This window comes from Plecotus auritus (assembly GCF_963455305.1).
Source record: "Plecotus auritus genome assembly, chromosome: 8".
NCBI classification, from domain to species: domain Eukaryota; kingdom Metazoa; phylum Chordata; class Mammalia; order Chiroptera; family Vespertilionidae; genus Plecotus; species Plecotus auritus.
The window spans coordinates 38,849,446-38,877,338 of record NC_137782.1 but is presented as its reverse complement, the minus strand read 5'-3'; the positions used below and the strand labels follow the sequence as shown (position 1 = coordinate 38,877,338).

General features: G+C 37.1%; 1 protein-coding gene across 2 annotated transcripts; it reads right to left on the bottom strand.

Annotated features, from left to right (window-relative positions):
- Positions 1–27,891, bottom strand: METTL4 (methyltransferase 4, N6-adenosine). 2 transcript variants are annotated; one of them, XM_080685537.1, is made up of 9 exons: positions 27,814–27,891; positions 25,590–25,977; positions 24,206–24,268; positions 19,601–19,970; positions 17,557–17,626; positions 10,839–11,013; positions 7,033–7,139; positions 6,587–6,666; positions 1–1,557 (listed from the first exon to the last, which is right to left on the bottom strand). In XM_080685537.1, exons 2-9 carry the CDS (start codon positions 25,968–25,970, stop codon positions 1,412–1,414), a joined length of 1,392 nt encoding a protein of 463 aa, XP_080541663.1. In that variant the 5' UTR covers positions 25,971–25,977; positions 27,814–27,891; the 3' UTR covers positions 1–1,411. The 2 variants fall into 2 exon arrangements, with proteins under 2 accessions (XP_080541663.1, XP_080541662.1); XM_080685536.1 differs by having other exon boundaries at positions 27,389–27,872.
- Positions 27,892–27,893: the final 2 nt, after the last annotated feature.

The following is a 27,893-nucleotide window of genomic DNA, read 5'->3' as shown; positions in this document are numbered from 1 at the left end:
GTCTATAATTCCATTTATATGAAATTCTAAAAAAGCAAAAATAATGATAGACAACAAATCATTATTTGTCACGGGCCATGGCTGGAAGGAGGGGGTTGACAGCAAAGAATCACATTAACTTTGAAAGAGAAGAAAATGTCATACATCATAATTATATGGTAGATAGATGATTATATATGTTTTCAAAACTCACTGAACTTCTACACAGAAAATTGGAAATTTTTATTTGAAAATTATACCTCAAAGTTTTTTTAAAAGATTATATATAATAAATCAGCATAGTTAAGAGTGCTCCTGTGTCTCTAGCAGACAGCTGTCTCCCCTTGGCGGGCAGAATTCCCACTGATTTTCACATCCAGATGTTATATGAGCACCTCTTCCTAGCTCTAGTGCTCTGGGTAGGGGAGCCTAGCGTGGGATTGAGACTCCATGCTCCTGAGGGGGAACCTTTGCAGCTGAGAGATCCCTCTGGAATCTCAGCCACCTGTGGGACTGAGGCCATCCCTTTCGCATCTCCACCCTTCCTACCAGTCTCGATGTGGCTTCTTCTGTAAAATTTTGGTTATGAGACTTCTGTTTAGCTAGTCTTCCGTTGGTTATTCAGGTTGATTGTTCTGTATTTTAGTTGTAATTCCAGTTTGGTCCTGGGAGAAGTGAGTGTAGCTTCTATCTAGTCTGCCATCTCTGACATTTTTACTAGTATAAGAAAATTGTTTTAAATTTTTGCCAGAAAAATAAGCAAACTAACACATACTTGAAAAGTAGCCTTGAACACAATTTAAAATCCGCCAAAAATGTTCCCTAAACTCAGTATAAACTTGGCAGGTTTCAATGCTTTCCCCAGGATGTTACAGTATAACAGAGGCTGTATATTTAGATTATACAGGGGCCAGATTGATAATGTAAGTGAATGTCATGGAGCAAGAGGTACACTGCCATAAACTGAAGAGTACATGACCCCTCCCAAAAGAGCTGCCACCACGGAGTCCTACAGATTGACATAGGAAAGAACATATACTGGACTTCTATGTGAAATTTCCTGATTTTTCTAGAATGATGGTTCAAATTTTTTATATCAATGTGTGGGCCAAATAAAACACATCCATAGGCAGAATTATGACCTCTGGTCCACAGTGCAGGCTTCATGACTTTTTCCATAACAAAGTCTTGCCATCTTTCTAAACACTTACCATCTTTATTTGTAATGAGCCTAGAATAATATACAATACTACTGCAAGTGAAGTAAAATTCATCTAAAAATCACATGAAGGCTAGTCACATCTAGCCATTTTGCTGAACAACCATGTCCTATTTACAGTTCTAAGCATACTGCTTGGTAATTTTAAAAAAATCAGAATAAAGGGAGAGAGATAAGGAAAAAATGAAGAAAATCACAACTTTAAGAGCAGAGTCAGCTTCTAGATTCTAGAGCAATAAAATAATCCACGTGTTGAAATTTGAGGACTTCATTGCCCCAACTAGTCCAACCGGGCTGTAAATTTCGAGCAAACAATTCCAAATAGTCCCCATCTGGCCTGATATAGTCTTTTAAAACCTCTGTTCGAAAAAGAGAAAAAACACAAAAATTATTAATAAGAAAAGAATCAATATCCTTTTAGCAGTTAAGAGTAGAAAAGCAAAAATATTTCCTTAAAAAAAGAGAGAGCAAATTAATTTCAAGGATTTTGTCATAGGCTTTACTATTTATAGGTAGAAAGTCATTTGAAATAAGTACTCTTGAGATTGAAAAAAACACCATGAGAACTTCCAGTAGCCCTGATTTATCGGTTTTCGTTTGTAGATGAGAAATGAGGATTTTAACACCCACACAGATGACTTCAGTTTTCCAATACTGCTGACATGTCTTCTGAGTACAAACTTAATTTATTTTTTAATAAATGCAATCCATGCATAAAAGAGAAGTCTACAGTAACAATACAGAGACAACCCACTTTAAAAACTAAGATAAAATGTAAGTCTCTGCAAACATATACTTTAGTGAAAGTGAAGTGAATGAACAGTTGGACCCAGAAATACTCAGAACACATAATTAACAAATAACTATATCCCCCCTAGCTATAACTTGTTAGTACTAAGAACATTCTTTCACTTTCAAATTATACATCCTTATTTACCAAAAAAATTCACCATATTATTGCCACAGTTAAGTATTCCTTCTTCATTATATTATTATTGAAAATGATATTTTGTTGGGAAAAAAGTATCTCAGAAATACTGGATAAATAGCTGTGATCAACACTAGCAGAAAGAAAAAAATACCATAGAAGCTTTTACCACGATCACTTAGACAAATACTTAATTCAATTTAACCTTAATCACATTGCTAAGTTAGCTTTTCACTAATTACAGAAACTGGGTATGAAAATAACAACTCAGGGAAGAAAAGTCACTAGACAGGTAAAATAAAATCTTAATTGCTATACAAGATTGAGCTTGGAAGAAATCTATCCAATTCCCTTTAGTAATAAGAAGAGTTCCTTAGGAATAATTGATGTAGGTAAGGTTTAAAGGCCAATATATGAAAATTTTTATGATATTATAATGTTCTTCAATTGCTCTCACAGCAAAATATTTGTCTGAAAGTACTGGTCCTGTTTTAAAAAAAATCAAAGAACTAAAAGTACCTGTCTATAACTCAACTGAATTTAAATTTGGGCTTTGCTAGCGTCTAGGAGATTGTAACATAAAGACTTCTAGTACTTTCATAAGTATAGAATTAAATGTTACTGAACTGGAAAGAGAAAGATTTCCCCAAAGTCTTAGAGGACAATAACCTGTAACACTTTTCCACTCCCCACCTCCAACCCCCATGAATTCAATGCATTACCAGCCTCAGTTCTCTTTTAATGTGGTCTAAGATAATAGTGAACCAAGGTTCTCTTTGTTTTTGCTTATTTGTTCAGTTTTTCAGTACAAAGATGTTAGCAACTCTATTTTGGGACTTTAATCTGGATTCTAAACTGGAGTAAGCCAAACAAAAATATTTACTATTCTAAGCATCTACTTTAATCAGTGCTATGGGAGTTAATTTTAAAAAAAAAATAGATATCCATGTTTTCTAAGAGTTTACAATCTAATAGAAAAAGATGACCAGGTACTCAGAGTGGAAAAATACATACAATCTAAACCCATTGACCACGTCCTTTCTCAATGCAACACATTACCGCATGATTTTTTTTTCTTCCTAGTTAACAAAAAATAGAAAATCAAGGAGTAAGTCTTATGATGCTAAATATTTGTTTAAGTTCAAAAGAAGGCAAAAGACATAAAGGCAAATTAATAAAAAATTATTCTTATTAATTTTAAATATCAATTTAAAAGTAAATGCAAGATCTTAAAAGTTTCATCAGGAACTTTTGCAACAAGAAAAAAATGTATAACTATGTGTAATGATGGATATTAACTAGACTTACTGTTGGTGATCATTTCGCAATACAGATGCTCAACTTACAATGGTTATGTCCTGATAACCCATCACAAGTTGAAAACATCATAGGTCAAAAATGCATTTAATACAATTAACCTACTGAACATCGCAACTGAGCCTAGCCTACCTTAAACATGCTCAGAACACTTACATTAGTCTACAGTTGGGTAAAATCACCTAACACAATAAATGCACTGTAGGTTTTAAGTGATTTGGTTAGCCCTGGGACAAGGTGGCTGCCTGGGAGCAGTGGTTCACCGCTGCTGCCCAGCATTATGAGAAAGTATGGTACTACATATCACTAGCCCAGGGAAAAAATCAAAATTCAAAATTCAAAGTATGATTTCTACTGACTGTATATCATTTTGGCACCATTGTAAAGTAAAAAAATCGTTAAGTAGAACCATCGGAAATTGGGGGCCATCTGTATATACATATACTGAATCATGTTGTACACCTGAAACTAATATATGTCACTTATATCTCAATTAAAAAGTAAGTGCAGCCCAGCCGGTATGGCTAAGTTGCTGGAAAACTGACGTCATCTGTGTGGGTGTTAAAATCCTCATTTCTCATCTACAAATGAAAACTGATAAATCAGGGCTATGAACCAGGAGGTCACGGTTTGATCCCCAGTCAGGGCACAAGCCCCCGTTTCAGGCTTGATCTCCAATATGGGGTGTGCAGGAGGCAACCAATCAATGGTTATCTCTCATCACTAATGTTTCTATCTCTCTCGCCCTCTTCCTTTCTCTCTGAAATCAATAAAAGTGTATTTTTTTAAAACGTAAGTGCATATACTGTATATTTAAATATAGATATAACATGTACATACTTAGATAATTACATAATATCTGGCATTAGTAAGTATACTTTTAACCAACAATGAGGAAGTAATCCATGCACAGGCAGTCATTCCCCTTTTGTTCTGGGAACAAGGAGCAGGGTTGGGAAGAAGATGCTCAAACGCTATACAGATTCTCATAAATCTATGTTTTACTCTTCAGATAGAGATTGTTACGGAGTAAAGTAGTAAAAAGGAGTGGAAATTCCTCTAAGGTAAAATATAAAAAATAAAGTTTGACTAAAATACTTTTATTTCCTAATCTTCCTATTAAATCTTTAAACTTAAGAATATACATTTATAATGTTGGGTTATAAGCCATCATAGTTATTGATGGCTTATCTTTCAAGCTAAGGAGGAAACTTCAAAACTTAAAAATTGAGTAAATGTATTATTTGAAATGAATATGCTGCTAATTTTGCTGCTTTTTATATTTTGAGGCAGAAATAACAAATTATAATTTTTAAAAAAATCTTGGTGTTTCTAGAAGCAAAAGAGAACTTTTCATTTTATGAATTTGCAGTTTAAGAACATTTACATGTAAAAGTTCTAAACATTATATATAGAACATGTATCATCCTAAATCCTAGAGTTATGATCTCAGAGTGAAATATACTGCAGAAATTTGAAAGCTGCTTTCTGGTAGCTTTAATGTGTATAGCTCTACACCTAAAATACATGCACATACTATATAATAACATGAACTCAAAAATAAAGGATTACAAGTATTTCTTGTCTACCACTACTTACCCAAAGCATAAGGATTATATATATGGAATAATGCAACTCACCGCCCCCCCCCCCGCCATCTAACTTTTGTTTTAAATGGTTCTCAAAGTGTACTTGTGCTGCTCTCTGCTGGGAATATGGCAGAACTGCATTTCATAGATACAGGCTGTAACATTAATTTTTATTAGTAGTAATAAAAGACTAATTGTTTTCACTGTTTTATAACTTTATCTCTTTAAACATCATTTTATTTAAAAGTAATTGATAAATAGTTTAATTATTATTTAAGAATGAAATATTTTGGATCTTAGCTTTTGGATTTTTACAAGTAAAACAATAAGCCCTAAGGCAAATACTAAATTGAGCTTTGGCACTCACTGACTGATTAAAATTTAAGTGATAAGAATACAAATTTAGAATTCCTCCATCAAGTATAACGGGTGTCAAAATATTTTTTTCTCAAAGAGCAGTACAATATCACTTTTCACTTAAAAGTCACATATTTAATGCATTAAAGAATCTATGGCAGTCCAAAGTTTAAAAGCAATTATTCACAGAGAATCCCTCTTCTAAGTAAAAAAAAAAAAAAATCATGAGGTAGACATCTGAATATTTCTCAAATGAAGTAACACCTCACTGTTTCTTCTACATAAGCAACTTAAGATACAGAAAGCTTAAGTGCTATCAATAAAAATTTCGGGGGGAATGTGTATTCACTTTCCTATATATCCTAACTCATAAACTATACCATTTTCTACAAAATAATATGACAGGATGACGGCCTGTAGTTTTCCTGCATAACAGCTTGAAAAGTTGGGGGTTTTCAAAGCAGGGATCACCAAATTAATAAAATATATATTCCTGAATAAATTATTTGAATAGCAAACTTTGAATAGCAAATTCAGTCTCTCTCAAGAACTTACATCCTATTGCTTAAACTTTCACTTGAAAAACTTGAACTTTCACTAAAGCATTCACTGAGCTTCTAGTATATGCTACAGAATTTCAAATATATTATAACCAATCCTCACAAATCTGGAAGATTAAATATCATTATTCCCTCTTTAAGTTAGCACTTTGAGGTGGAAAATTATTAGAGTAACTCACTCAAATTGTACAGCAAGTATTCAAACTCATGGCAGTCAATCTCCAAAGCCAAAACTTTTCACTATTCCTTGCTGCTTAATTTCATTGAATGATGAACATTATACTAAAGCATTAAGACTAGTAAGAGTTGCAGGCTGCCGCAATTACCTTTCCAATGGTTCAGAAAAGCAACACTACCTCAACATAAAACCCTGAGAGTTTCTACCAAATACCAAGGGAATTCTAACCATCTCTGACTGCTATTCTGAGCTCCTGGTTTTAGAACAAGCAAGGGCAGCAAAACAAAAACAAAACAAAACAAAAAACAACTATTCATATATTCTGCTATAAAATTTTAGAATATTAATTAAAATGACATATCTGATTTAATTTCCAAATCTCTAGATCATTCAAATACTAAATTCAATTCTTTTTTAAATTTGACGGAAGTCAGAACAATTCTATTTATAAAAACATACCAGCAAGAGGTGGCTTATGGGAGTGAAGGGTACAGGGTACACTGACAATTAACTTGTGATCTGGAATGGGGAGCATATTCCTAATTAAAAGAAAACAAAGTAAATTATATTTTACAGGACATTTTTTATATATAAGCCACAGTTACCTTAATTTTTTTCACCTTTCAAATAATATCTGAATTTAAAATTAATAGAAACAATAATGGAAATCAACAATTTAAGTATTAAGACATTCCTAATAATTGCCTTTTCAACAATTACATACTAGATAAAACAAAAAATATTATAAAATTTCATGTACCATACCATTCATACTTTTCTGATATGGGACATTTGCAGATTTTTTAAAATGTAAAAATTAAAGAAAATCAATGATCAGTTGATTAATAATTTTTAAAAACCTAAAAATTAATAGATTTATATAACTGAAAAATCACCATTCCTACCTTAATGGTAAAGTAGTTTTTTCTTGAACTCTCCCCAGTATAAGACCTTCATAAGGCTTTTTGTGTGGAGAATCTAATGGGAACACAAACTCTCCTGAATTGGTGATCTGATAGGAAGGAGTAAAAAAAATCATACATCTGTAAATATCCTGGAAAGGTTTGTTTGTGACTTTTTCCCTACATTTTCCACCAAAGAAAAAGAAATTATTAAACTTCCAGGCTAGTGTTGTCTAATAAAAATAAGTATAATGTGAGCCACAAATATGTATATCAAATTTTCTAGAAGCAACATTTTAAAAAGTCAAAAGAATGCAGTGAAATTGATTTTAATTACATATTTAATTTAATCTAATACAGTGGTCGGCAAACCGCGGCTCGCAAGCCACATGCAGCTCGCGAGCCGCGGTTTGCCGCTCTGTTGACTAATGAGTTTGCCGACCACTGGACTAGACTAAATGTTACCGTGTGGTTGGAAGCTGTGAGGATTAGGCAATTGTGGCATATTGTGTGCAAAGAGGTAAAGGGTAGTATATGACAGTGGTCGGCAAACTCATTAGTCAACAGAACGGCAAACCGCGGCTCGCAAGCCGCATGTGGCTCACAAGCCACATGTGGCTCACAAGCCGCGGTTTGCCGACCACTGATCTAATATATCAAAAATATTATTTCAATATGTAATAAATTAAAAAAATGTATTGAGATATGTTATATTGGTTTTCATACTAAACCTCCAAAATCCAGTATTTTATACCTAACACCACATCTCAGTTTGGACTAACTACAGAGTAAACTACCATATTGGACAGAGCAGCTGTAAGGGACTAAAAATATTTTAAATATCACTTTATCATCTGGTACACAGAAATCTCTAATTTTCATTAATATTTATTCCTGGAAACCATGCCATCATTAACTCATTTATTCATTCATTCAAATATTTAATGATTACTGGCAATGTGACTAAGTAGATTATAATACTTTCCTTCATTTATAGGAAACAGTGTCATTAATGCTGTCAGAGCTAAAATTAATAATGACAGAAGCTCAGGGATTGATGAGATAGACAATAGTACAATCCTTGGGCATTGTAAATCCAGAAATTAATTTTATCTTTTCATCTTGGAGTGATCAGACTCTCAAAGACTCACTTAAGCTAATCAAATTCAAAATGTAATTCATAATAACACTAACAATTCATTAATTAAAGGTGGAGATATGTATTTTCATTATCAGAATATTCATTTCTTTTATCTATAGAATCCTTTAGCCCATATCAAAGTACCTAAAAACAAAATCAGTAAAACCTTTTTACCACCACTAGGGCCCATGAGATAGCACCTCTACCATAAAGTGCATTAAAAGCACTGGAAATTCTCATTCTTTGGATATTCTTTATACTCAATGCAAATTACTCCTTCTGTTATAACAATAGGGTTTCATATAATACTAGAGGCCCAGTGCACGAAATTCATGCACGAGGGAAGGGGGTCCCCTCAGCCCAGCCTGCACCCTACCCAATCCGGGACCCCTTGGGGGATGTCCGACTGCCGGTTTCGGCCCGATCCGTGGTTTCGGGCTGAAACCGGCAGTCGGACATCCCTCTCACAATCTGGGACTGCTGGCTCCTAACTGCTCACCTGCCTGCCTGCCTGATTGCCCCTAACCCCCTCTGCCTGCCAGCCTAATCGCACCTAACTGCCCCCCTGCCAGCCTGGTTGCCCCCAACTGCACCCCCCCCGCCAGCCTGTTTGCCCCCAACTGCACCCCCCCCGCCAGCCTGGTTGCCCCCAACTGCCCCCCCCCCCCGCCAGCCTGGTCGCCCCTAACTGCCCCCCACGCCGACCTGGTCACCCCCAACTGCCCCCCCTACCAGCCTCGTTGCCCCTCACTGCCCCCCTCTGCCGGCCTGGTCACCCCTCACAGCCCCCCTCTGCCGGCCTGGTCACCCCTCACTGCCCCCTCTGCCGGCCTGGTCGCCCCATGCAGCCTGCTTGTTCAGTCATTTAGTCATACCTCCCTAACCCCCTGCCAGCCTAGTCACCCCACGCAGCCTGCTGGTCAGTCATTTGGTCATCCCTCACTAACCTCCCTGTCGGCATGGTCACCCCATGCAGCCTGCTGATAAGTTGTTTGGTCGTCCCTCACTAACCCCCCTTCCAGCCTTGTCGCCCCATGCAGCCTACTGTTCAGTTGTTACTGTGAGGGTGTCATGACCAATTTGCATATTACCCTTTTATTAGTATAGATACTAGAGGCCCGGTGCACGAATTCATACAACAGTGGGGTCCCTCGGCCTGGCCTGCAGGATGGGTCCGAAACCTGCTCTCCAACATCTCCCAAGGGGTTCCTGGATTTTGAGAGGGTGCAGGCCAGGCCGAGGGACCCCACCAGGGCACGACTGGGGCCAAGGAGGGATGCGGGAAGTTGGCCAGCCAGGAAGGGACTGTGGGAGGGCTCCAGGGCATGTCTGGCCCATCTCGCTCAGTCCCCATCAGCCGGACCCCAGCAGCAAGCTAATCTACCAGTCTCAGAGCATCTGGCCCCTGGTGGTCAGTGCACGTCATAGTGGCCTTAGCATATTATTAGCATATTACGCTTTGATTGGTTGAACAGGCGACCGAACACTTAGCATATTAGGCTTTTATTATATAGGATTGTATTTTTGTTTTAAACTCTGGTCTTACCATACCATCTCTCACAACTGATTACTACTACAAAATAGTCTTAGTTTTCATGTATTAACATTTTACTGGTTATGATTTCAGAGGGTAACCTTTTCCTGACTTTGGCACCAGTCTATTAAAAGAAATGTCATAATGGGCAGGATGGAATAAGGTTTTATATTCCTGTCATGGTCCTATACCAAATCAACCAAAGCTAAGCCCAAAATACATCATAAAAGCAAAAATACAACTATAAATGCTTGTTTGGAAAGTCCCATAAAACAGATGCAAATGAATAATGTACACAGCTTTTACAACATTTCAGTAGACTACAAAGTACAAACAAAGCATATAAAAATAGAACTCTCCTGTGTCTAACATGAATGTACCTATCTAAATATTAAACATTTAAGTGACAATAATTTGGCTTATCTTTCTAAAATTTAGGAGGGCTTTTGTGGAATTCAAGTGAACAATGTATCTTTAAAAGGATGTCCATTAAAATCTGAACTAATGCCTTAATTTTTCTGTATATTTTGGTATTCTTATAGCAAGCAAGATATTAAAGATCATTCAACCAATATGAGTGTTGCAATCATTCCTTTCAAAAATATGCACATAAGGCACTGAAGGGCCTAAGTTAAGATTTAAAGTATGAAAAGTTCTTAGTTCCAGCACCTTCCCATCTCTTCCACACTGGGTTACTTTGCTATTCTCCCTCCCATCCTCAGCAACAAAAGAAAGAAAAAAAGGAAAGGAGTCAAAAATGGTGACTGAAATTGTGGATGTATAAAGAGGAAGAAGATGAAGGATAAGGCTATTTCTATGTTTAATGATGAACAGATTCCTCAAAATTTTGTTCACTGTTTTTCAAACTACAGACATCAGAGCTTTTTAAAAAGTCATCCTGGTATTTCTCTGAATGGCTTACTAAGGCCGGTAGTTTAGAACTCTATTACAAAACCAGAGGGAACAAACAAAGCCTTAAAATAAAAAGATGAAAGTATTTAGCAGCAAAGTAAAAGTTTTAATTAGACTATGTTGAAGGAGTAGAGCAGCGACATGTTAAGTATTAAAAAGTAGATGCTACCTTAATGTGACTTACATGTCATGCTATATGAACAAATTAACTTCTGAACTTACTTTTAACCAGTGCCATTCAGCAACTATCTCCACAGACCACGAAGGATAAAGTTCTTCCTTTACAAAACGTAAGTGCTTCTGTCTATTAGTCACCCAAGTAATAACAAGACAGTTTGGAGCAGCCAGTTTAGGGATAGGTATTTGTTTTATTTGCAGTGGCGACAAATAACTATACCTAAAAATAAATTTAAAAATATTAGCAAAATTTGCTGAAAACATAACGATAACAAGCAGGGGGAAAACCTGTGTAACAGTCCACAAACACAAAGCTCCCACTGGTATGCATTTGTATTACTAAATATGAACCCACAGTGACATCCAGTGGACACACTATTATAGGCAAGTCAGAAATAACTTTATTTTTTGTTTTTACTTGTTTAAACTTGTCAGACTATATTTCTTTATCACTTTTAAATGCATTACAGTTCAGTAATTTTACTAATATTTACAACATGCTTTTTACAATTATTGCTTGGTTGTCATAATCTGTACATTACACAGGTACACCATCACAGTGAATCTTGACACTACTGTCTCAATATTCTACCGTATTTTCATCCATCAGTCTATCATCCTCCTTCTTTCTTCCTTCCCAATCAATTCCACTGGCCTCTCTAAAACTCTTATGCTTTCATTACAAAAAAATTAAAAATCCTAATCTTGCATCTCGTGGCCATTAATAGTATGAAGTCTAGTTTCTCTTGCACTACTTGCTCTACAATACTCAATCAAATACTGGTATTAAGTTTCCCTTTTCCAACACTCAATACATACAACTGGGAGAAGAGAGGTTAGAATTCTCCCAGGTCCCCTATTGCTGCTTCCAGGATATAATTCATCCATCCTTGCATAAAATCCCCTTCTCTTTGCGAGGTATGCTATCCAGCCATGCTAACCTCTAATGTTTCTTATAGAACAGAGAATTTTCCTCAATTTGGTTTCCTTCTGTCTACAGCTAAATTAAGGACTAATATGCAATTAGTCTTTCTGCTGTCTCTCCTATATTCCTCAATTGACTACAATGAGGTTTCTACTATTAAACCTGCTCTAGAAAAAGTAAATAACATCAAAATGGCCAAATACAATAAACATTGGAATCCAACTCTAATGCATGGTAACTGTATGTTGTACATCTGAAACTGATATAAAATAATGATGAATGCAAAATGTAATTGAAAAACTTATTGGCTAAAAAAATAAACTCAAAATGGTTAAAAACTTAAATGTAAGGCTTGAAACCATAAAAGTCCTAGAAGAAAACATAGGAAGTAAACTATTTGACGTCAGTCTGAGTAATATCTCTTTTTATATATCCCCTCAAGCAAGGGAAACAAAAGCAAAAAAACAAGTGGGACTTCAACAAACTAAAAAGCTTCTGCACAGAGAAATAAATCTTCAACAAAGAAAAAGACAACCTACTTGAAAGAAAGAATATATTCATAAATGATGTTTTTTATCTGAGTTGATATCCAAAATAAATAAGAAACCCATACAACTCAATAATTAAAAAAATAAGTAATACAACAGAAAAACGGGGAAAGGTCATGAAAGGACATTTCTCCAAAGAAGAATACAAATAGCCAACAGACATACAAAAAGATGCTCAATATTACTAATTATCATGCAAATCAAAATCTCAATGAGATATTGCCCTATCAAAAAGTCAACAAATAACAAATGTTGGCAAGGATATAGAGAAAAGGGAATCCTTGCGCACTGTTGGTGGGACTGCAAACTGGTGCAGCTCCTATAGAAAACAATATAAAGGTCCTTTTAAAAACTAAAAATAGATATACAACCTAGCAATTCCACTTTGCAGTATCTAACCAAAAAAAATGAGAATACTAATTCAAACAGTTATATGTACCCCTATGTTCACTGCAGCATCCTATATAATAAAAGGCTAATATGCAAATTGTCCCCTCGGGAGTTCTACCAGGAGACGGGAGTTCGATCACTCACTATGATGCGCACTGACCACCAGGGGGTGGTGCGGAACATGGCGGACAACCAGCGGCGGCGGGGCGCTGAGGGAGTGAGGGAAGCAGGAGGTGGGGAGGCAGGGAGATGGGGAACCTGATTGGCCCTGATCGCTGGCCAGGCCTAGGGACACTACCCGTGCATGAATTTCATGGACCAGGTTTCTAGTTATTTATAAAATAACTCAGCCCAGCCTGCACCCTCTCGCAGATCAGGAACCCTTGGGGGATGTCCGACTGACGGGTAGGCCCACTCCCTGCAGTCAGACATCCTTAGCACTGTCGCAGAGGTGGGAGAGGCTCCTGCCACCACAACTGCACTCGCCAGCCGTGAGCCCGGCTTCTGGCTGAGTGGCGCTCCCCCTGTGGGAGTGCACTGACCACCAGGGGGCAGCTCCTGCATTGAGCGTCTGCCCCCTGGTGGTCAGTGTGCGTCATAACGACTGGTCATTCCACTGTTCAGTCAATTTGTATATTAGCTTTTTATTAGATAGGAGAGCCAAGACATGGAAGCAACCTAGGTATCCCTCGACAGATGAATGGATAAAGATGTGCTATACATACATAAACACACACATACACACACACATACATACATACAAAATGGAGTATTACACAGCAATAAAAAAGAATGAAATCTTGCCACTTGCAACAACATGGATGCATCTAAAGCAGTGGTTCTCAACCTTTCTAATGCCGCGACCCTTTAATACAGTTCCTATGTTGTGGTGACCCCAACCATAAAATTATTTTCGTTGCTACTTCATAACTGTAATTTTGCTACTGTTATGAATTGTAATGTAAATATCTGTGTTTTCCAATGGTCTTAGGCTCTACAGTCGCGACCCACAGGTTGAGAACCGCTGTTGTAGAGCCTAAGACAGTGGTCGGCAAACTGTGGCTCGCGAGACGCGGTTTGCCGCTCTGTTGACTAATGAGTTTGCCGACCACTGGGAAAGGGGCTTAATCACAAGGAGCAACAACAGCCTGTAATTATTGGAATCGAGAGTCTAGGTCAGTGGTCAGCAAACTCATTAGTCAACAGAGCGGCAAACCGCGGCTCACAAGCCGCATGTGGCTCGCGAGCCGCAGTTTGCCGACCACTGGCCTAAGACTATTGGAAAACACAGATATTTACATTATGATTCATTAACAGTAGCAAAATTACAGTTATGAAGTAGCAACAAAAATAATTTTATGGTTGGGGGTCACCACAACATGAGGAACTATATTAAAGGGTCGCAGCATTAGAAAGGTTAAGAACCACTGATTTAGAGGGCATTGTTGTGAGTGAAATGTCAAGGAAAGAAAGACAAATTTCATAAGGTTTCTCTTACATGTGGAATCTTAAAACAAAATAAGCAAGACAAAACAAAAACAGACTTCATAGAAACAGAGACCAAAGGGATGGTTATCAGAAAGGAGGTGGTGGAGGGATAAGTAAAAAGGAGAAAGGAAATAGGAATAGAAGGATCATACCTCAACATAATAAAAGCTATACATGATAAACCCACAGCTAACATCATACTCAATGGGCAAAAACTAAAACCATTTCCCCTAAGAACAGGAACAAGACAGGGATGCCCACTTTCACCACTCCTGTTCAATATAGTGCTGGAAGTATTAGCCATTGCGATCAGACAAGAAGAAGAAATAAAAGGCATCCAAATTGGAAAAGAAGAAGTAAAGCTGTCCTTATTTGCAGATGACATGATATTGTACATAAAAAACCCGAAAGACTCCATCAAAAAACTAACAGACTTAATAAATAAATTCGGCCATGTAGCAGGATACAAAATTAACGCCAAGAAATCTATGGCATTTCTATACACCAATAGTGAACTTACAGAAAGAGAGACTAAAAAAGCAATCCCATTTACCATAGCACCAAAAAAATTAAGATACTTAGGAATAAACCTAACCAAGGAGGTAAAAGACCTATACGCGGAAAACTACAGGACACTGAAAAAAGAGATAGAGGAAGATGTAAACAGATGGAAGAACATACCATGTTCATGGATTGGTAGAATCAACATCATTAAAATGTCCATACTACCCAAAGCAATCTATAAATTCAATGCACTCCCCATTAAAATACCAACGGCGTATTTCACAGACCTAGAAAGAACTCTCCAAAAATTCATCTGGAATAAAAAAAGACCCCGAATAGCCACAGCAATCCTGAGAAAGAAGAATAAAGTAGGAGGGATCTCAATACCAGATTTCAAGCTTTATTACAAAGCCACTGTCCTCAAAACAGCCTGGTACTGGCACAAGAACAGACATATAGATCAATGGAATAGAATAGAGAATCCAGATATCGACCCAAACCACTATGCACAATTAATATTTGACAAAGGAGGCATGAGCATACAATGGAGTCAAGACAGTCTCTTCAATAAATGGTGTTGGGAAAATTGGACAGATACATGCAAAAAAAATGAAACTAGATAACCAACTTACACCATACACAAAAATAAACTCAAAATGGATACAGGACTTAAATATAAGACGGGAAACCATAAAAATACTAGAGGAATCCACAGGCAGAGAAATCTCAGACATATGCCAAAATAATTTCTTCACTGATACTGCCCCTAGAGCAATGGAAGCCAAAGAGAAAATAAACAAATGGGACTACATCAAAATAAAAAGCTTTTTCACAGCAAAAGAGACCATCAACAAAACAACAAGAAATCCCACTGTATGGGAGAATGTATTTGCAAATGTTATCACTGATAAAGGTTTAATCTCCAACATCTACAGGCAGCTTATACAACTTAATAAAAGTATGGGCAACGGACCTAAATAGAATCTTTTCGAAAGAAGACAGAAGGAAGGCCAAGAGACACATGAAAACATGCTCAAAGTCACTAATTATCCGAGAGATGCAAATCAAAACGACAATGCGATACCATCTCACACCTGTCAGAATGGCTATCATCAACAAATCAACAAATGACAAGTGCTGGCGAGGATGCGGAGAAAAAGGAACCCTCGTGCACTGCTGGTGGGAATGCAGACTGGTGCAGCCACTGTGGAGAACAGTATGGAGTTTCCTCAAAAAACTGAAAATGGAACTCCCATTTGACCCAGTAATCCCACTCCTAGGAATATATCCTAAGAAACTAGAAACACGAATCAGAAAGGATATATGCACCCCTATGTTCATAGCAGCACAATTTACAATAGCTAAGATTTGGAAACAGCCTAGGTGCCCGTCAGCAGATGACTGGATCAGAAAACTATGGTACATCTACACAATGGAATACTATGCTGCCATAAAAAGAAGGAATTATTACCATTTGTAGGAACCTGGATGGAATTAGAGAACATTATGCTGAGTGAAATAAGCCAGTCAATGAAAGAAAAATACCACATGATCTCACTCATTTGGGGATAATGAAAAACAGTATAAACTGATGAACAAAAAGATAGATACAGAGGCAGTAAAGCATCAAACAGACTGTCAAATTACAGCGGGAAGGTTAAGGAGAGGTGGGGGAAATAAGAGATCAACTGAAGGACTTGTATGCATGCATATAGGAGTAACCAATGGATGCAAAACATTGGGGGGTGAGGGCATGTATGGGAGTGGGGTGGGGGGGGCAATGGTAAGATATGTACACATACTACCTTAATAAAAAAAATTAAAAAAGAAAATTGTGGTAAGTCTGCATGGTGACAGATTACTAAAATCATTGGGGTGATCACATGGTAAGATAAAAAATGTCGAATCACTGTATTGTATACCTAAAACTAGTATAACCAATATAAGATTGTATACCAACTATACATAAATTGAATTTTTTTATTGCATTGGCTATTTTTGGCCCTTCGCATTTCCATATAAATTATGGAATCACCTTGTCAATTTTCACCAGAAATAAAATATCTTCTGAGATTATGTTTGAGATTGTAAAAAACCTAGACAATTTAGGGAGAAAAGACACTATTTATATATTCAGTCTTCTGGTTATATATATATGACATCTTCTTTTATTAAGATTCTCTTTGCTTAGGGGATATATTCAATATTATTATAGTAACTAAATATGATGCCAGATGGGTACCAAACTTATCGGGGTGATCACTTCATAAGGTATAGCAATGTCTAATCACTATGTTCTACAATTGAAAGTACTATAATATTGTATGTCAACTATAACTTTAAAATTTTTAAAAATATTTCCTGTAATTTTTCTCAAAAATATTTTATAATTTTTAGTGTAGAGGTCTCATATCTTTGGTCAGATAATGTCTAGGTAATACATTTGTAAAGGCTATAATAAACATATCACACACACACACACACACACACACACACACACACACACTACACAAGCACAATCTTACCGGCTATGACAGATTACCTCCAGCAGCTTAGGGCAAAAGTCAGATTATTAAGGAAATCTATACTATGGTATATATTTCTAAACTTTAGTGTTTGATATTAAAGAAGGCAAAAATGTTGCCCTTTGCAGAAACATCCCTGAACGGGTTCAGTCAGTAACCTCAGTAATAAATATACTGTATTACTTTTAACATCCTTACACCTATATATAGCTCTAGTTCAAGAGAATTGTCTACTTAAAGAAATTAAAATTTTAATACTAAGTGTTTTAGCAGTTTGAGACAACCTATATCAAAAACTAATGTTTTTAGCACATGTAACTAAAATGTACAAAGGACGATAGCCTTCAGAAAACATTTCTAATAGAAGACTTATTTACACCTACCTGTTACTTCTTTTAACTGACTTGTTCTGCCATGGTGGATCTATCACAATCACATCATATGTTTTCCTACCTAAGAACAAAGACACAATTTCAGAAACTTCTGTATGTGATCACCCTAAAAACTAAACATGTCCTTCAAAACCGAAGTGCATTCACCACAAATACAATGCAATGCAACAAAGGATTTGTGGCATTTATTCAAATAGACTAAAAACATTAATTTAGTACTGCTAGGATTTTAACATGATTTTACCTATTACTATTTTTATAGAGACTGTCTGAAACTAACTACAGCTCACTTAGCTGGACACCAATGATTTTAAAAACCCTGTTAGTCTTCACAGCAATATTAATATAGTCCTTTCAAACGTCAAGGTTTTTTGCCTTATTTTTTTAAGTTTCTTTATGAAATAAACTTTCAGTCTTTTAACTGATATATCGGCCATAATAAAATTTCCTCAATCGTCTACTAGTGTCGTTTTTTTTTCTGATCCTGGATCCAAATCAGGATCACACTTCGAATTTAGTTGTTATGTCTACTAAATCTCCTTCAATCTGGGCAAATTCCTCAGTTTTTCTTTGTCTTTTATGATCTTGACATTTTTGAAGACTGCTGGCCAGTTATTTTGTAGAATGTCCCTCAGTTTGAGTATTTCCTCATGATTAAATATAGGTTTTTTGGGCAAGAGTACCACTGAAGTAATGCTGTGTCCTTATCAGAACCACCTATCAGGAAATACAGATGTCAGAATGTCTCATTATTGGTGATACTACCTTTGATCACTCGGTTAAAGTGTAGTCTATAGGTTTCTCTAGTTTTTCCTTTGTAATTAATAAGTGTCTCATGGGGGAGATACTTTAAGACTATGCAAATATACTGTATCTCATCTTTTCATCCACTACTTTTACATCCAACTACTATGGTATTTGCCAAATGTAAATTTTCCAGTTCCATCATTCCATCCACATTTATTAAATGGAATTTCACAGTAAGGAAGAGCTGTTACTTCTCCTCCTTTTATAAACAAAAGTGATTTATATTTTTGTAAATGTACAATCTCATAAGTAATCAAAAGAACGCAACTTAAGGAAGTAACAGTTTTAAAACTATTAGAGTAACAAAAATAAAAAAGAATGGAAAAAATGTTCAAAAATAGCATGATTTTCTCATTAATTTGTTAAACTGTCATTTACCCTAAGGAATTTATAATATTGTGGCATGAATAACCACTCATGTGTAAGATGGCTTGATCACAATTAAAATAAACTTTTCATTAATAAGCTATGTCATTTTAACTTTAAATTTTAATATAAAATGTCCAAATAATAATAGATTAAATTCAACTTGATCAATACCTACCTTTTACCTACTCATCCCTTACAATACTGGGTTGTAATTTATTAAAAACATATAAATCACGGAGCTAAACTCCTGATGCAGATTATTTTATTTAACCTCAAAATTACCCTGAGAAGTAGGTATTATCATATCCATTTTATATATTAGGGAACTCAAGCTCAGTTTTGTGAAGTACCCAAATTCACAGTTAGTTAAGCTTCAGAATCTAAGTTGAAATTCTAGTCTGGGCTTCAATATTTAAGGTTTTCAACTTTATACAGGAAAATGTTTCAAAAAATTTGGTACAATAAACTTGAACATTAGCTTAAAATAGAACCTAAAAGGCTAAGAATTAATATTCATATCTGAAGTGTTTCTACTTTGCTATGAAGAAAAGTTAAATAAAATTATTTGGTCAAACCCAATTGTATCCTGAATTCCTAAGTACAAAACAGTAATTGTATTTGCTTTCTTAGGGACTACGTAGTTTTTGACCCTTTGTTCGTAATAAGAATTTAAAATATTTTTAAAAGCAAAATTCAGCATTTTAAACTTGAATTTAAAAGCAAAATTACATTGAGAAAATTCAGTGTTTACCTCATCCTCATAAAATGTTTGCCCTCATTCAACATTCATATTAGCTCTTGACTTTTGAGGCCACAGAAAAATTATCTTTTTCTAATAATAAACATAATAATTACTTACAATTCAGAAGCGGTTGCATACAAGAAATGTCAGACAAAAGAAAACTGCTTTTTGGTGGCACCAGGTATTTCTGTCCCATTAAAGTAATCATTTTTGTAAATGTAGAGTTGTTTTCAACAATCCGTGAAAATAAATCCTGCTCTGTAACAGACATATCATTTTCCATCAACTGTAATGTCAGAAGTTCCATTTCATTCAGAGAAGGCAAATGCTTTGCCATTTCACATAATTCTGATAAATTGCAGGTATCAAATGATAAAGTAATGGGTTCATTACACTTGTCCTGTTTTTCAGAAAGTGGATGAAGAAAGCCACTTTTTAAACCTTCTTGGATTATCTGTGAAGATCCATCCAAAATCAGCCCCCTGATCTGTAAGAAAAAAATTTTAAGTACATTAAAAGGTCACTGACATTAAAACAATTTTCTAAATAATGAAATTCCTACTGTGCTTTGAATATGTAAACATTTATGGATTGAAATCAATCCATAATGCTTATCCTAATAATAAAAGGCCAAGAGGCGTCATGACCGAAACAACCAAATGACTGGTCACCACGAGGGGACCTCCCCCCCAACCCCGCCACAATTGGGGGCATGGCCAGAGTCTGTTCTGGACCTAGGGCCGCGCTCTCCCCGCGAGCAACTTGGAAGCCGCAAGTGTCTAACTGCCGTCTCTGGGAGGTGGGAGTGCATCCACCATCCACCAAAAAGTAGGACCATCCAGCCGTTCAGTTTCAGTGCAGGCGCAGGTCTGTGGCTGAGTGGGTGGAGGCCAGACCAAAACAAAACAGCAGAAACACCCTGCCCACCTCAGCGGGTGCAGCTGCAGTCCACGTGGCCTGGGTAGTGTAGAAAGCACTATCTTCTCCCGGGTCCTGTGCTGGCACCGCTGCCTCGCTCACCCTCAAGCCCCCCTGAGTCCTGACAGCAAATCCTGCAGGAGTTGTGCCGTTCTGGGTGCTTTTGCCCAAAGACACCCTTTGGGATGAATGCAGAGCCACATCTCACTTCCCACAAGACTGGAAGAACCATGTAAAAGGAATCCGACAAAAGCTTTCCATATCTCTGTTTATTCTTTTGAATCCATAAAACGACCTTAAAAAAAGCATTCGAGCCACCTAAGAGAAAATGCACTTTCTGACCAGAGCACGCAGGATTCTTTTGCCCAACAGGTTAAAGGAAGCAGAGAGCTGGCACAGTAGAAATGGCCCTGGTGCCCTATGAGGAGACCACAGGAATGGGGTTGCAGCAATTCCCTAAGCCTCTTGCCACTTTCTCCTTCACAAACCACACCATCCAGATCCACCAGGACTGGAGGCAACTGGGAGTCACAGCCATGGTTTGGGATGCGGTAAGCAAATTCTGGGGGCGGGGGGGCGGGGGGGAGAGGAGGCTCTGAAAACATCTGCAATTGATTATAAGACTGGTCTTTATTTAAAAAGAAATAAAAGAACAGCATTGTTGAGATATAATTCATATACTGTACATGTCACCTAAAGTGTACAATGAACTGGTTTTTAAAAGTAAATTCAGAGTGGTACAACCATCACTATGCTCAATTTTTAAATATCTTCACGACCTCATCCCCTCCAAAAAAACTTCTACCTACTGGAATCACTTTCCTGATCATCTTCCCCAAAATAGGTTGCATTTTAAGGGTGGGTAAAGGAAAGTTGAGGGAAGTTAAAATACTGCACAAAGGATATTGTAAAATGACAAAGCCCAAAGTGAAGATCATGTGTTTTCTTTTTTTTAAAAAAATTTTTTTTATTGATTTCAGAGAGAAAGGGAGAGGGAGAGAGAGATAGAAACATCAATGATAAGAATCACTGATCAGCTGCCTCCTGCAGGCCCCCTACTGGGGATCGAGCCCACAACCCAGGCATGTGTCCCTGACCGGAATCGAACCTGGGACCCTTCAGTCCACAGGCCGATGCTCTCTCCATTAAGCCAAACCGGCCAGGGCCATGTGTTTTCTTTAAGTTCTGCGTGGTTGTAACAGTCCCCAAATCTACACTAATAAAAGGGTAACATGCTAATTAGAGTGGACGTCCTCCAGACGTCCTTCCAGACAAAGCCGCAGTGGCTGTGAGGGCAGAGGCTCAGGCAGCCATGGGAGGCTGCGAAGGGCTGAGGCTCAGGCCCGCAGTGGCAGCAGCAGTGAGGTAATGAGGGTGGTGCCTTCCCCTGCTCGTCTAGGTCACATCCCGCAGAAGGAGGCCAGACTGGGGGCCAAGGCAGAGGCAGTTAGGGGCGATCAGGCCAGCAGGGGAGCAAGTTAGGGTCGATCAGGCTAGCAGAGGGGCAAGTTAGGGTCGATCAGGCTAGCAGAGGGGCAAGTTAGGGTCGGTCAGGCCAGCAGGGGGGCAAGTTAGGGTCGATCAGGCTAGCAGAGGGGCAAGATAGGGGTGATCAGGCCGGCAGGCAGAGGCAGTTAGGGGCCATCAGGCAGGCAGGTGAACATTTAGGAGCCAGCAGTCCCGGATTGCAAGAGGGATGTCTGACTGCCAGTTTAACCGGCAGTTGTCATCCCCCAAGGGGTCTCAGATTGGAGAGGGTGCAGGCCGGGATGAGGAACCCACCCCCCACCCCAGTGCACAAATTTTGTGCACCAGGCCTCTAGTAGGAAAGTAATTTCATACTACAATGAAAAGATAAGAATATATGAGTATACCTTTGAACTACAGTTCCTGATTTCCTAATTAGGGAATGATACAAACCTCATAAATTCACTGAAAATTAACAAAACAGTATATGTAAGAAAATATATATTTAAGTTATAAAATGAATTTGATAATGTTTCTAAAAGAAAGCATAATCTCTAATCTGTAAAGTGAATTAAGTTCAAATCACAAGATTTAATCTTAAATTTTCCTTGTGACTTAATTTTAAAATAAACATACCTTTGACTTTATATAACTTGAATTATTGAAAAAATTTTAAAAAGTAACTGTAAAATGAATATATAAACAGTTTTGCAGACATGCAACTACAATAATCATAAAAATAAAACCCAGTTCTGCTTCTGGACAAGATGAAGTACGTTTCATCTGAAATTACTTCTAAAAATTATTTTCTAAAAAGGCCTTCAGATGATGGATAGATGCCAGAGCAGAGCAGAGCAGTGGTCTGTAAAAAGGAGAAGCAATGATTGCTCCAGCTAACTGCCTTGAGAAAGTTTCTAGGCAGCAGCACAGAGGATACCCATTCAGAGTCCAACAGACTGCGTTGAAGAGACAGAGCGTGGAGTCTGAAAAGGCCAAGCAGGTAGAGTATTCAGAGGAGGATACCAGAGAGGAGAGAGCTGTACAGAGAGAGGTCTTGAAAGCTGCAAAGGGCCAAGTCTCCACTTCAGTATTGATCAGCATATACATCTGATGAAACTCAAAGTCAAGGAAAGAACCAGAAATGATCAAAGGGAACAATCCCCAGAACTCATACAGGGCTGGGAACAGTTAGTGCTCCCACTGGCCAAATGAAAAATCTCATAATTCACAAACATTGCCTCAGTAATGGAAACAAACAAACAAAAAGCTCTAAGCCTGCTCTGGTCCTAAATAAAAAAGCTTAAAGGAAGTCTCAAGAGGATCAACCAGTTTCAAAGTAGAGGATACCGAGGCTAGGAGAAGCAGGGAATGGGAAGTTATTATTTGATGGGTACGGAACTCAAAGTCAAGGAAAGAACCAGAAATGATCAAAGGGAACAATCCCCAGAACTCATACAGGGCTGGGAACAGTTAGTGCTCCCACTGGCCAAATGAAAAAATCTCTTAATTCACAAACATTGCCTCAGTAATGGAAACAAACAAACAAAAAGCTCTAAGCCTGCTCTGGTCCTAACTAAAAAAGCTTAAAGGAAGTCTCAAGAGGATCAACCAGTTTCAAAGTAGAGGATACCAGGGGCTAGGAGAAGCAGGGAATGGGCAGTTATTATTTGATGGGTACGGATTCTACTTGGAATGATGAAAACGTTCTGGAGATGGATAGTGGTGATGATGGCACAATAGTGTGAATGCATTTAATGCTGAATTATACACCTATAAAAGGTTAAAATGGTAGATTCTGTTATGTATATTTTACCACAAAAAAAGATTTTTTTGGGGAAAAATCCAATGTCATACCATCACATTAATTCAACATGTCCAGCCCTGGTTTCCCATTTCAACTGAAGGTGTGCTTTAGGCAATTAAGCTTAAAATATTTGTGTTCCCTCAGTTTTCTCCCATTTCTTTATCTTCTAGATTTCATTTATCTCTAAGTTCCAGAAATACATCCTTCACATTATTCATGCTTTCTTCTGCCATTCTCTTAAGTTGTTTTAGCTATGGACAGTAGGCTTTTACAACTTATACAATTTCTAAACTTAACCAATATAGCATAAGTTTACTTACATTAAGTATGTAAAATAGGAATATATGAAGTTTTAATAAAAACTTGTTTAAATTGTTCATTACTATAAAAGTAGCAATAAACCACTCCCTTATTAAATTCTAACCTTGATCACATGATTGGATTTTTAAGAACATTCTTATTTATATCATCTGTCTATTTACACTACTTCACATCTATCTTATAATGTTATCAATGAACATTTCACACTTTACCTTTTCATGGTATTCCATAGCATCCAATTCACCTTGATTGAAACCAACACACCTTTTACGCTTCTAAAGAGTAAATCACAGGGAGAAAATTATACTGCCATCTATCACAATATTAATATTTTGAATTTTTTTTTCTCTATCACATTTCCATATTGGGCAACTCAGTCTTTAAGAGGTAATAATTATAATTTAGGTCAAAATCAGTGCAGAGGGTATGGAGAAAGGATACAAATGTTTTCCCAAATAATTATTATTACTTTTACGACAAATTTAATAGGTGATAAAAGGTCACCTCAGCCTTATCAGCTATTAGTAAAAAATAGTACTAAATGGTAAAATGTACCACTGACATCCATGGAACAACTGTGACATTCTATAAACAGTCAGCAGTGTCATCTGTCAGTTGATATATATGGTATAATTATTCTGAACTTTCTTCAGCTCTGGAGAACTATCATCTATATACCTAAAAAATTTTCCAATGTATTTTTAATAGTTGTTTGTAATTGATCTGAGGTTCGGAACAAACCAGATATATTAATACTATGCTATATCTAACAACTCCATAGCAAAGAACACGTAAGACAGTGCAATACAGAGCAGGGACTATGTACTTTTTATTGCTGAAACCTCAGTGCTTACATGGTGGCAAACTCCTAGTAGACTAACAATAAATGTTTGTTGGCTGAATAAATAAATGGATTTAAGATTAAGTTAATTGCACAATTTGCCATAGCATATCAGAAATAAGGTAAGTTTTATCAAGATAATCTCATTACATATGCTCATCTATATTTTTCCATATTAAAATGAGAAATTTACCCAATATAAGACACCTAAACATTTAAATACTAAAATACCTAAACATTAAGACAATGTCCATACTTGGTGAACTGTAAAGTATGGACAACTGTTTATTATTATTTGCCTGAATTAATAACAGTAATGATAAATTACCTACATACTATATTTCTGAAAGCTCAGAAATATTTTCTGTGCCTGACACATAGCAGATGATCAATAATTAGTTGAAAGAGAAAAAAACATACATACGAGAAAAAAAATCACATATTAAAATTGCTACTTCAGATACCTATAACAAAGTAATAATTTACCTCTATTAATTTTTATTCTAACTCTCCATATGTTTATTTAATAATATCTTTCTTCCCTGTACAATTATAAGATCCATGAAGGCAGATATTGTATAATAAGGGTTATTAGCAAATTGTTAAAAATTACTCTGGATACACTAAAGCCTTCTTATGTTTTATTGATTCTTATGCTTTATTCTTTAAACTTAGTAAATCACAAGATATTTGATACTGGAATAATAAATCTCTTGTTTTCTGTAGAAATATAAAAATTTCTTAAAACTTTCTACCTTCCCAAGAGTAGAAATGGAGATTTTTTTTTTAACACCATTCATTAGATCTTCCTTTTCATTCTTTTGTTGGCATTCCTTGTGAATAGCTGAAGTTATATAAGGTTTAGTGATATCAAACAGTTCAGATCTAAAAATATATTTTTGTATGAACATTGCACAATTTCCTCCAACATCATTCTTGGGCTTAGTGGTAGAGTCAGAAGCAATAAATTTAGTTGAGGATCCAAAGGAGGACATAGAATCAAGGTGAACAGAAGTAGTGGGCTCATTTTTACTGCAACAAGACTCATGATGCTGGTGAACTTGATAGTTGATCTTGTTAATGAAAGAAAGATGATCCAGTAACCATCCTGGTGACAGCTGGTGCACTACTGACATTCTCTTTCTTTAAAAAAAGAAAGAAAAGGGAAAAAAAAACACCTCTGGGAATGAGATTAGAAGTAAAACCCAACTTTCCAGATCAAGTTCTTAAATGTCCTATATTTCAATAAAAATATACTTCATACACAAATACACAAGTAAATAAACTTGACATATACACAGAAGAATATTTATCATTCATGATATGTAGCAGGTCTAAAAATAATTACAATGTTTTAATGTAAACTTTTAATATCAGGCTTAGTAATTCAAAATTTTCAGCCAACTTGGACAAAGAGAGTTAAAACCTGATCTTATTTCTAGAATCCCAGTTTGATCTATCTTCCTGGGCCCTGCTTGGATCCAGCTACTATGTCTACATCTTCCAAGTCAGAAAGTCACTGAATCCTTAACAGGTGAAAGTGTCCTGTCAAAGCAAAGAGTACTGTTTTACCTATGTGAATCCACCCTTTTTAGTGAGATAAATCTACAGATCACAATTTCAGAGGAGCTGTTAGCATATCAGCTCTTGTTTTTCAAACCACATTTAACATAACTCAGCCCATTCTCCGGTATCATTGCCTTACTTAACCACTGGTACTAATGGAGTGCAAAAGGATAAAGGTAAAGCAAAATGCAATTTTAACAGCACTAAACCATAACAAAATTGCAAGGTTACAGAGTCTAGATCTGTATTTGCTCTGAGCACTTCTCCTCCAGCAACTAGATTTTTCAGAACTTCCTAATCTTTTTTCAAAAGATGCTTTTCAGTTCTAGATATTGCTTACTAAATCTAGTATAGTAGAACACTGAAGAGGGGGGACAAATTAAGAAATATATGTGACTAATAGCACAGTTAATACTAGTAACATCTAGATTCAAACTTTTAACTCCATGGATTAGCTTTATGACCATGGACAAGCTATTTGATCTCACTGAGCCACAATTTCACCTTTTTTTATGACATCTCAGAGGGCAGTTTAGAGAATGTAATGCAATAATCGACATGAAGTGCTGTGCAGTGCCTGACACAAAGCAATTGCTCAAATAAATGCTTTTGGTGATGGTAAATCTGGTACTGGTCCTCCCTTCAGAGTCACCACGGTGGTGAGGAGGTCCTGTAATATCTAGTGAGAGCTAGAAGTTTAGATAGGAAGATTGCAACTCAGACAGAAGGGATGGCGCGCCCAAAATTACAACTGTAGTTAATGGCACAATTGCCACAAGAACCAAGTATCCCGACTTTGGTTCTGAGCTCCTCTTCCAACCCCACCACTCTAGGTATTATAGGCAGTGTTTGAGTTCAAACTCAGGGAAGCGGGAGTGACTGTGAAGGGAGGACCAATACCAGGTTCACCATCACCAACAGCAAAGCAATCTCTGCCCACTGCATCTCTTTCTCTCCTTCTCTGCTTCACACCAACCCCACCTCTTACCGTCTGGATTCCTTCTAGCTCCTCACAGACCACCACCAGACTAAAAGGTCGTAAAATCCTAGCAAGCAAATTCTGAGCCCGAACCTAGGCGTGGACCACACTAGCGCGATCTTCGGAACCGACTGCGCCCAAACTCAGCAGTCTCACTACCTCCTCCCTTACTGCTTCCCTCATCCGAAAAGTGCATGCCGGCTTCCCAGATTTGCACCGTGAAAAAAGCTCGCATCTAAATAGACGCCCCTTTCAGCCCAAAGGGGGAGAGGGGAAATCTTCTCTAAGAGTCAACGGGCGCGTCCATGTCGCTGTACGGACAAAGCGTTTCCAGGGCCACTTAGTGCGCTCTGCCCCCTACTCAGCGACTTAGAGCGCTCAGGCTTTCAGAGCTAAACCTGGGGGTCGGACCAGACTTGGTCAGGGACGCTTACGGTGCCGGGGAGACGCCGGCGAGCCCGGCGGGACGCGACACACGCAGATTTCCCGCGACGAGCAGCTCCGCGAAAGAAAT

Bases quoted from the DNA above. Each gene is read 5' to 3' on its own strand.
- METTL4 (XM_080685537.1), bottom strand. From the start codon at position 25,970: ATGTCAGTAGTGCACCAGCTGTCACCAGGATGGTTACTGGATCATCTT. The intron at 11,014-17,556 runs GTAGGTGTAAAT...ATTTATTTTTAG, and splicing joins TCAGTTAAAAGAAGTAACAG to GTATAGTTATTTGTCGCCAC. The intron at 1,558-6,586 runs GTATGTTTTTAT...TTTTTCGAACAG, and splicing joins CCATAAGCCACCTCTTGCTG to AGGTTTTAAAAGACTATATC.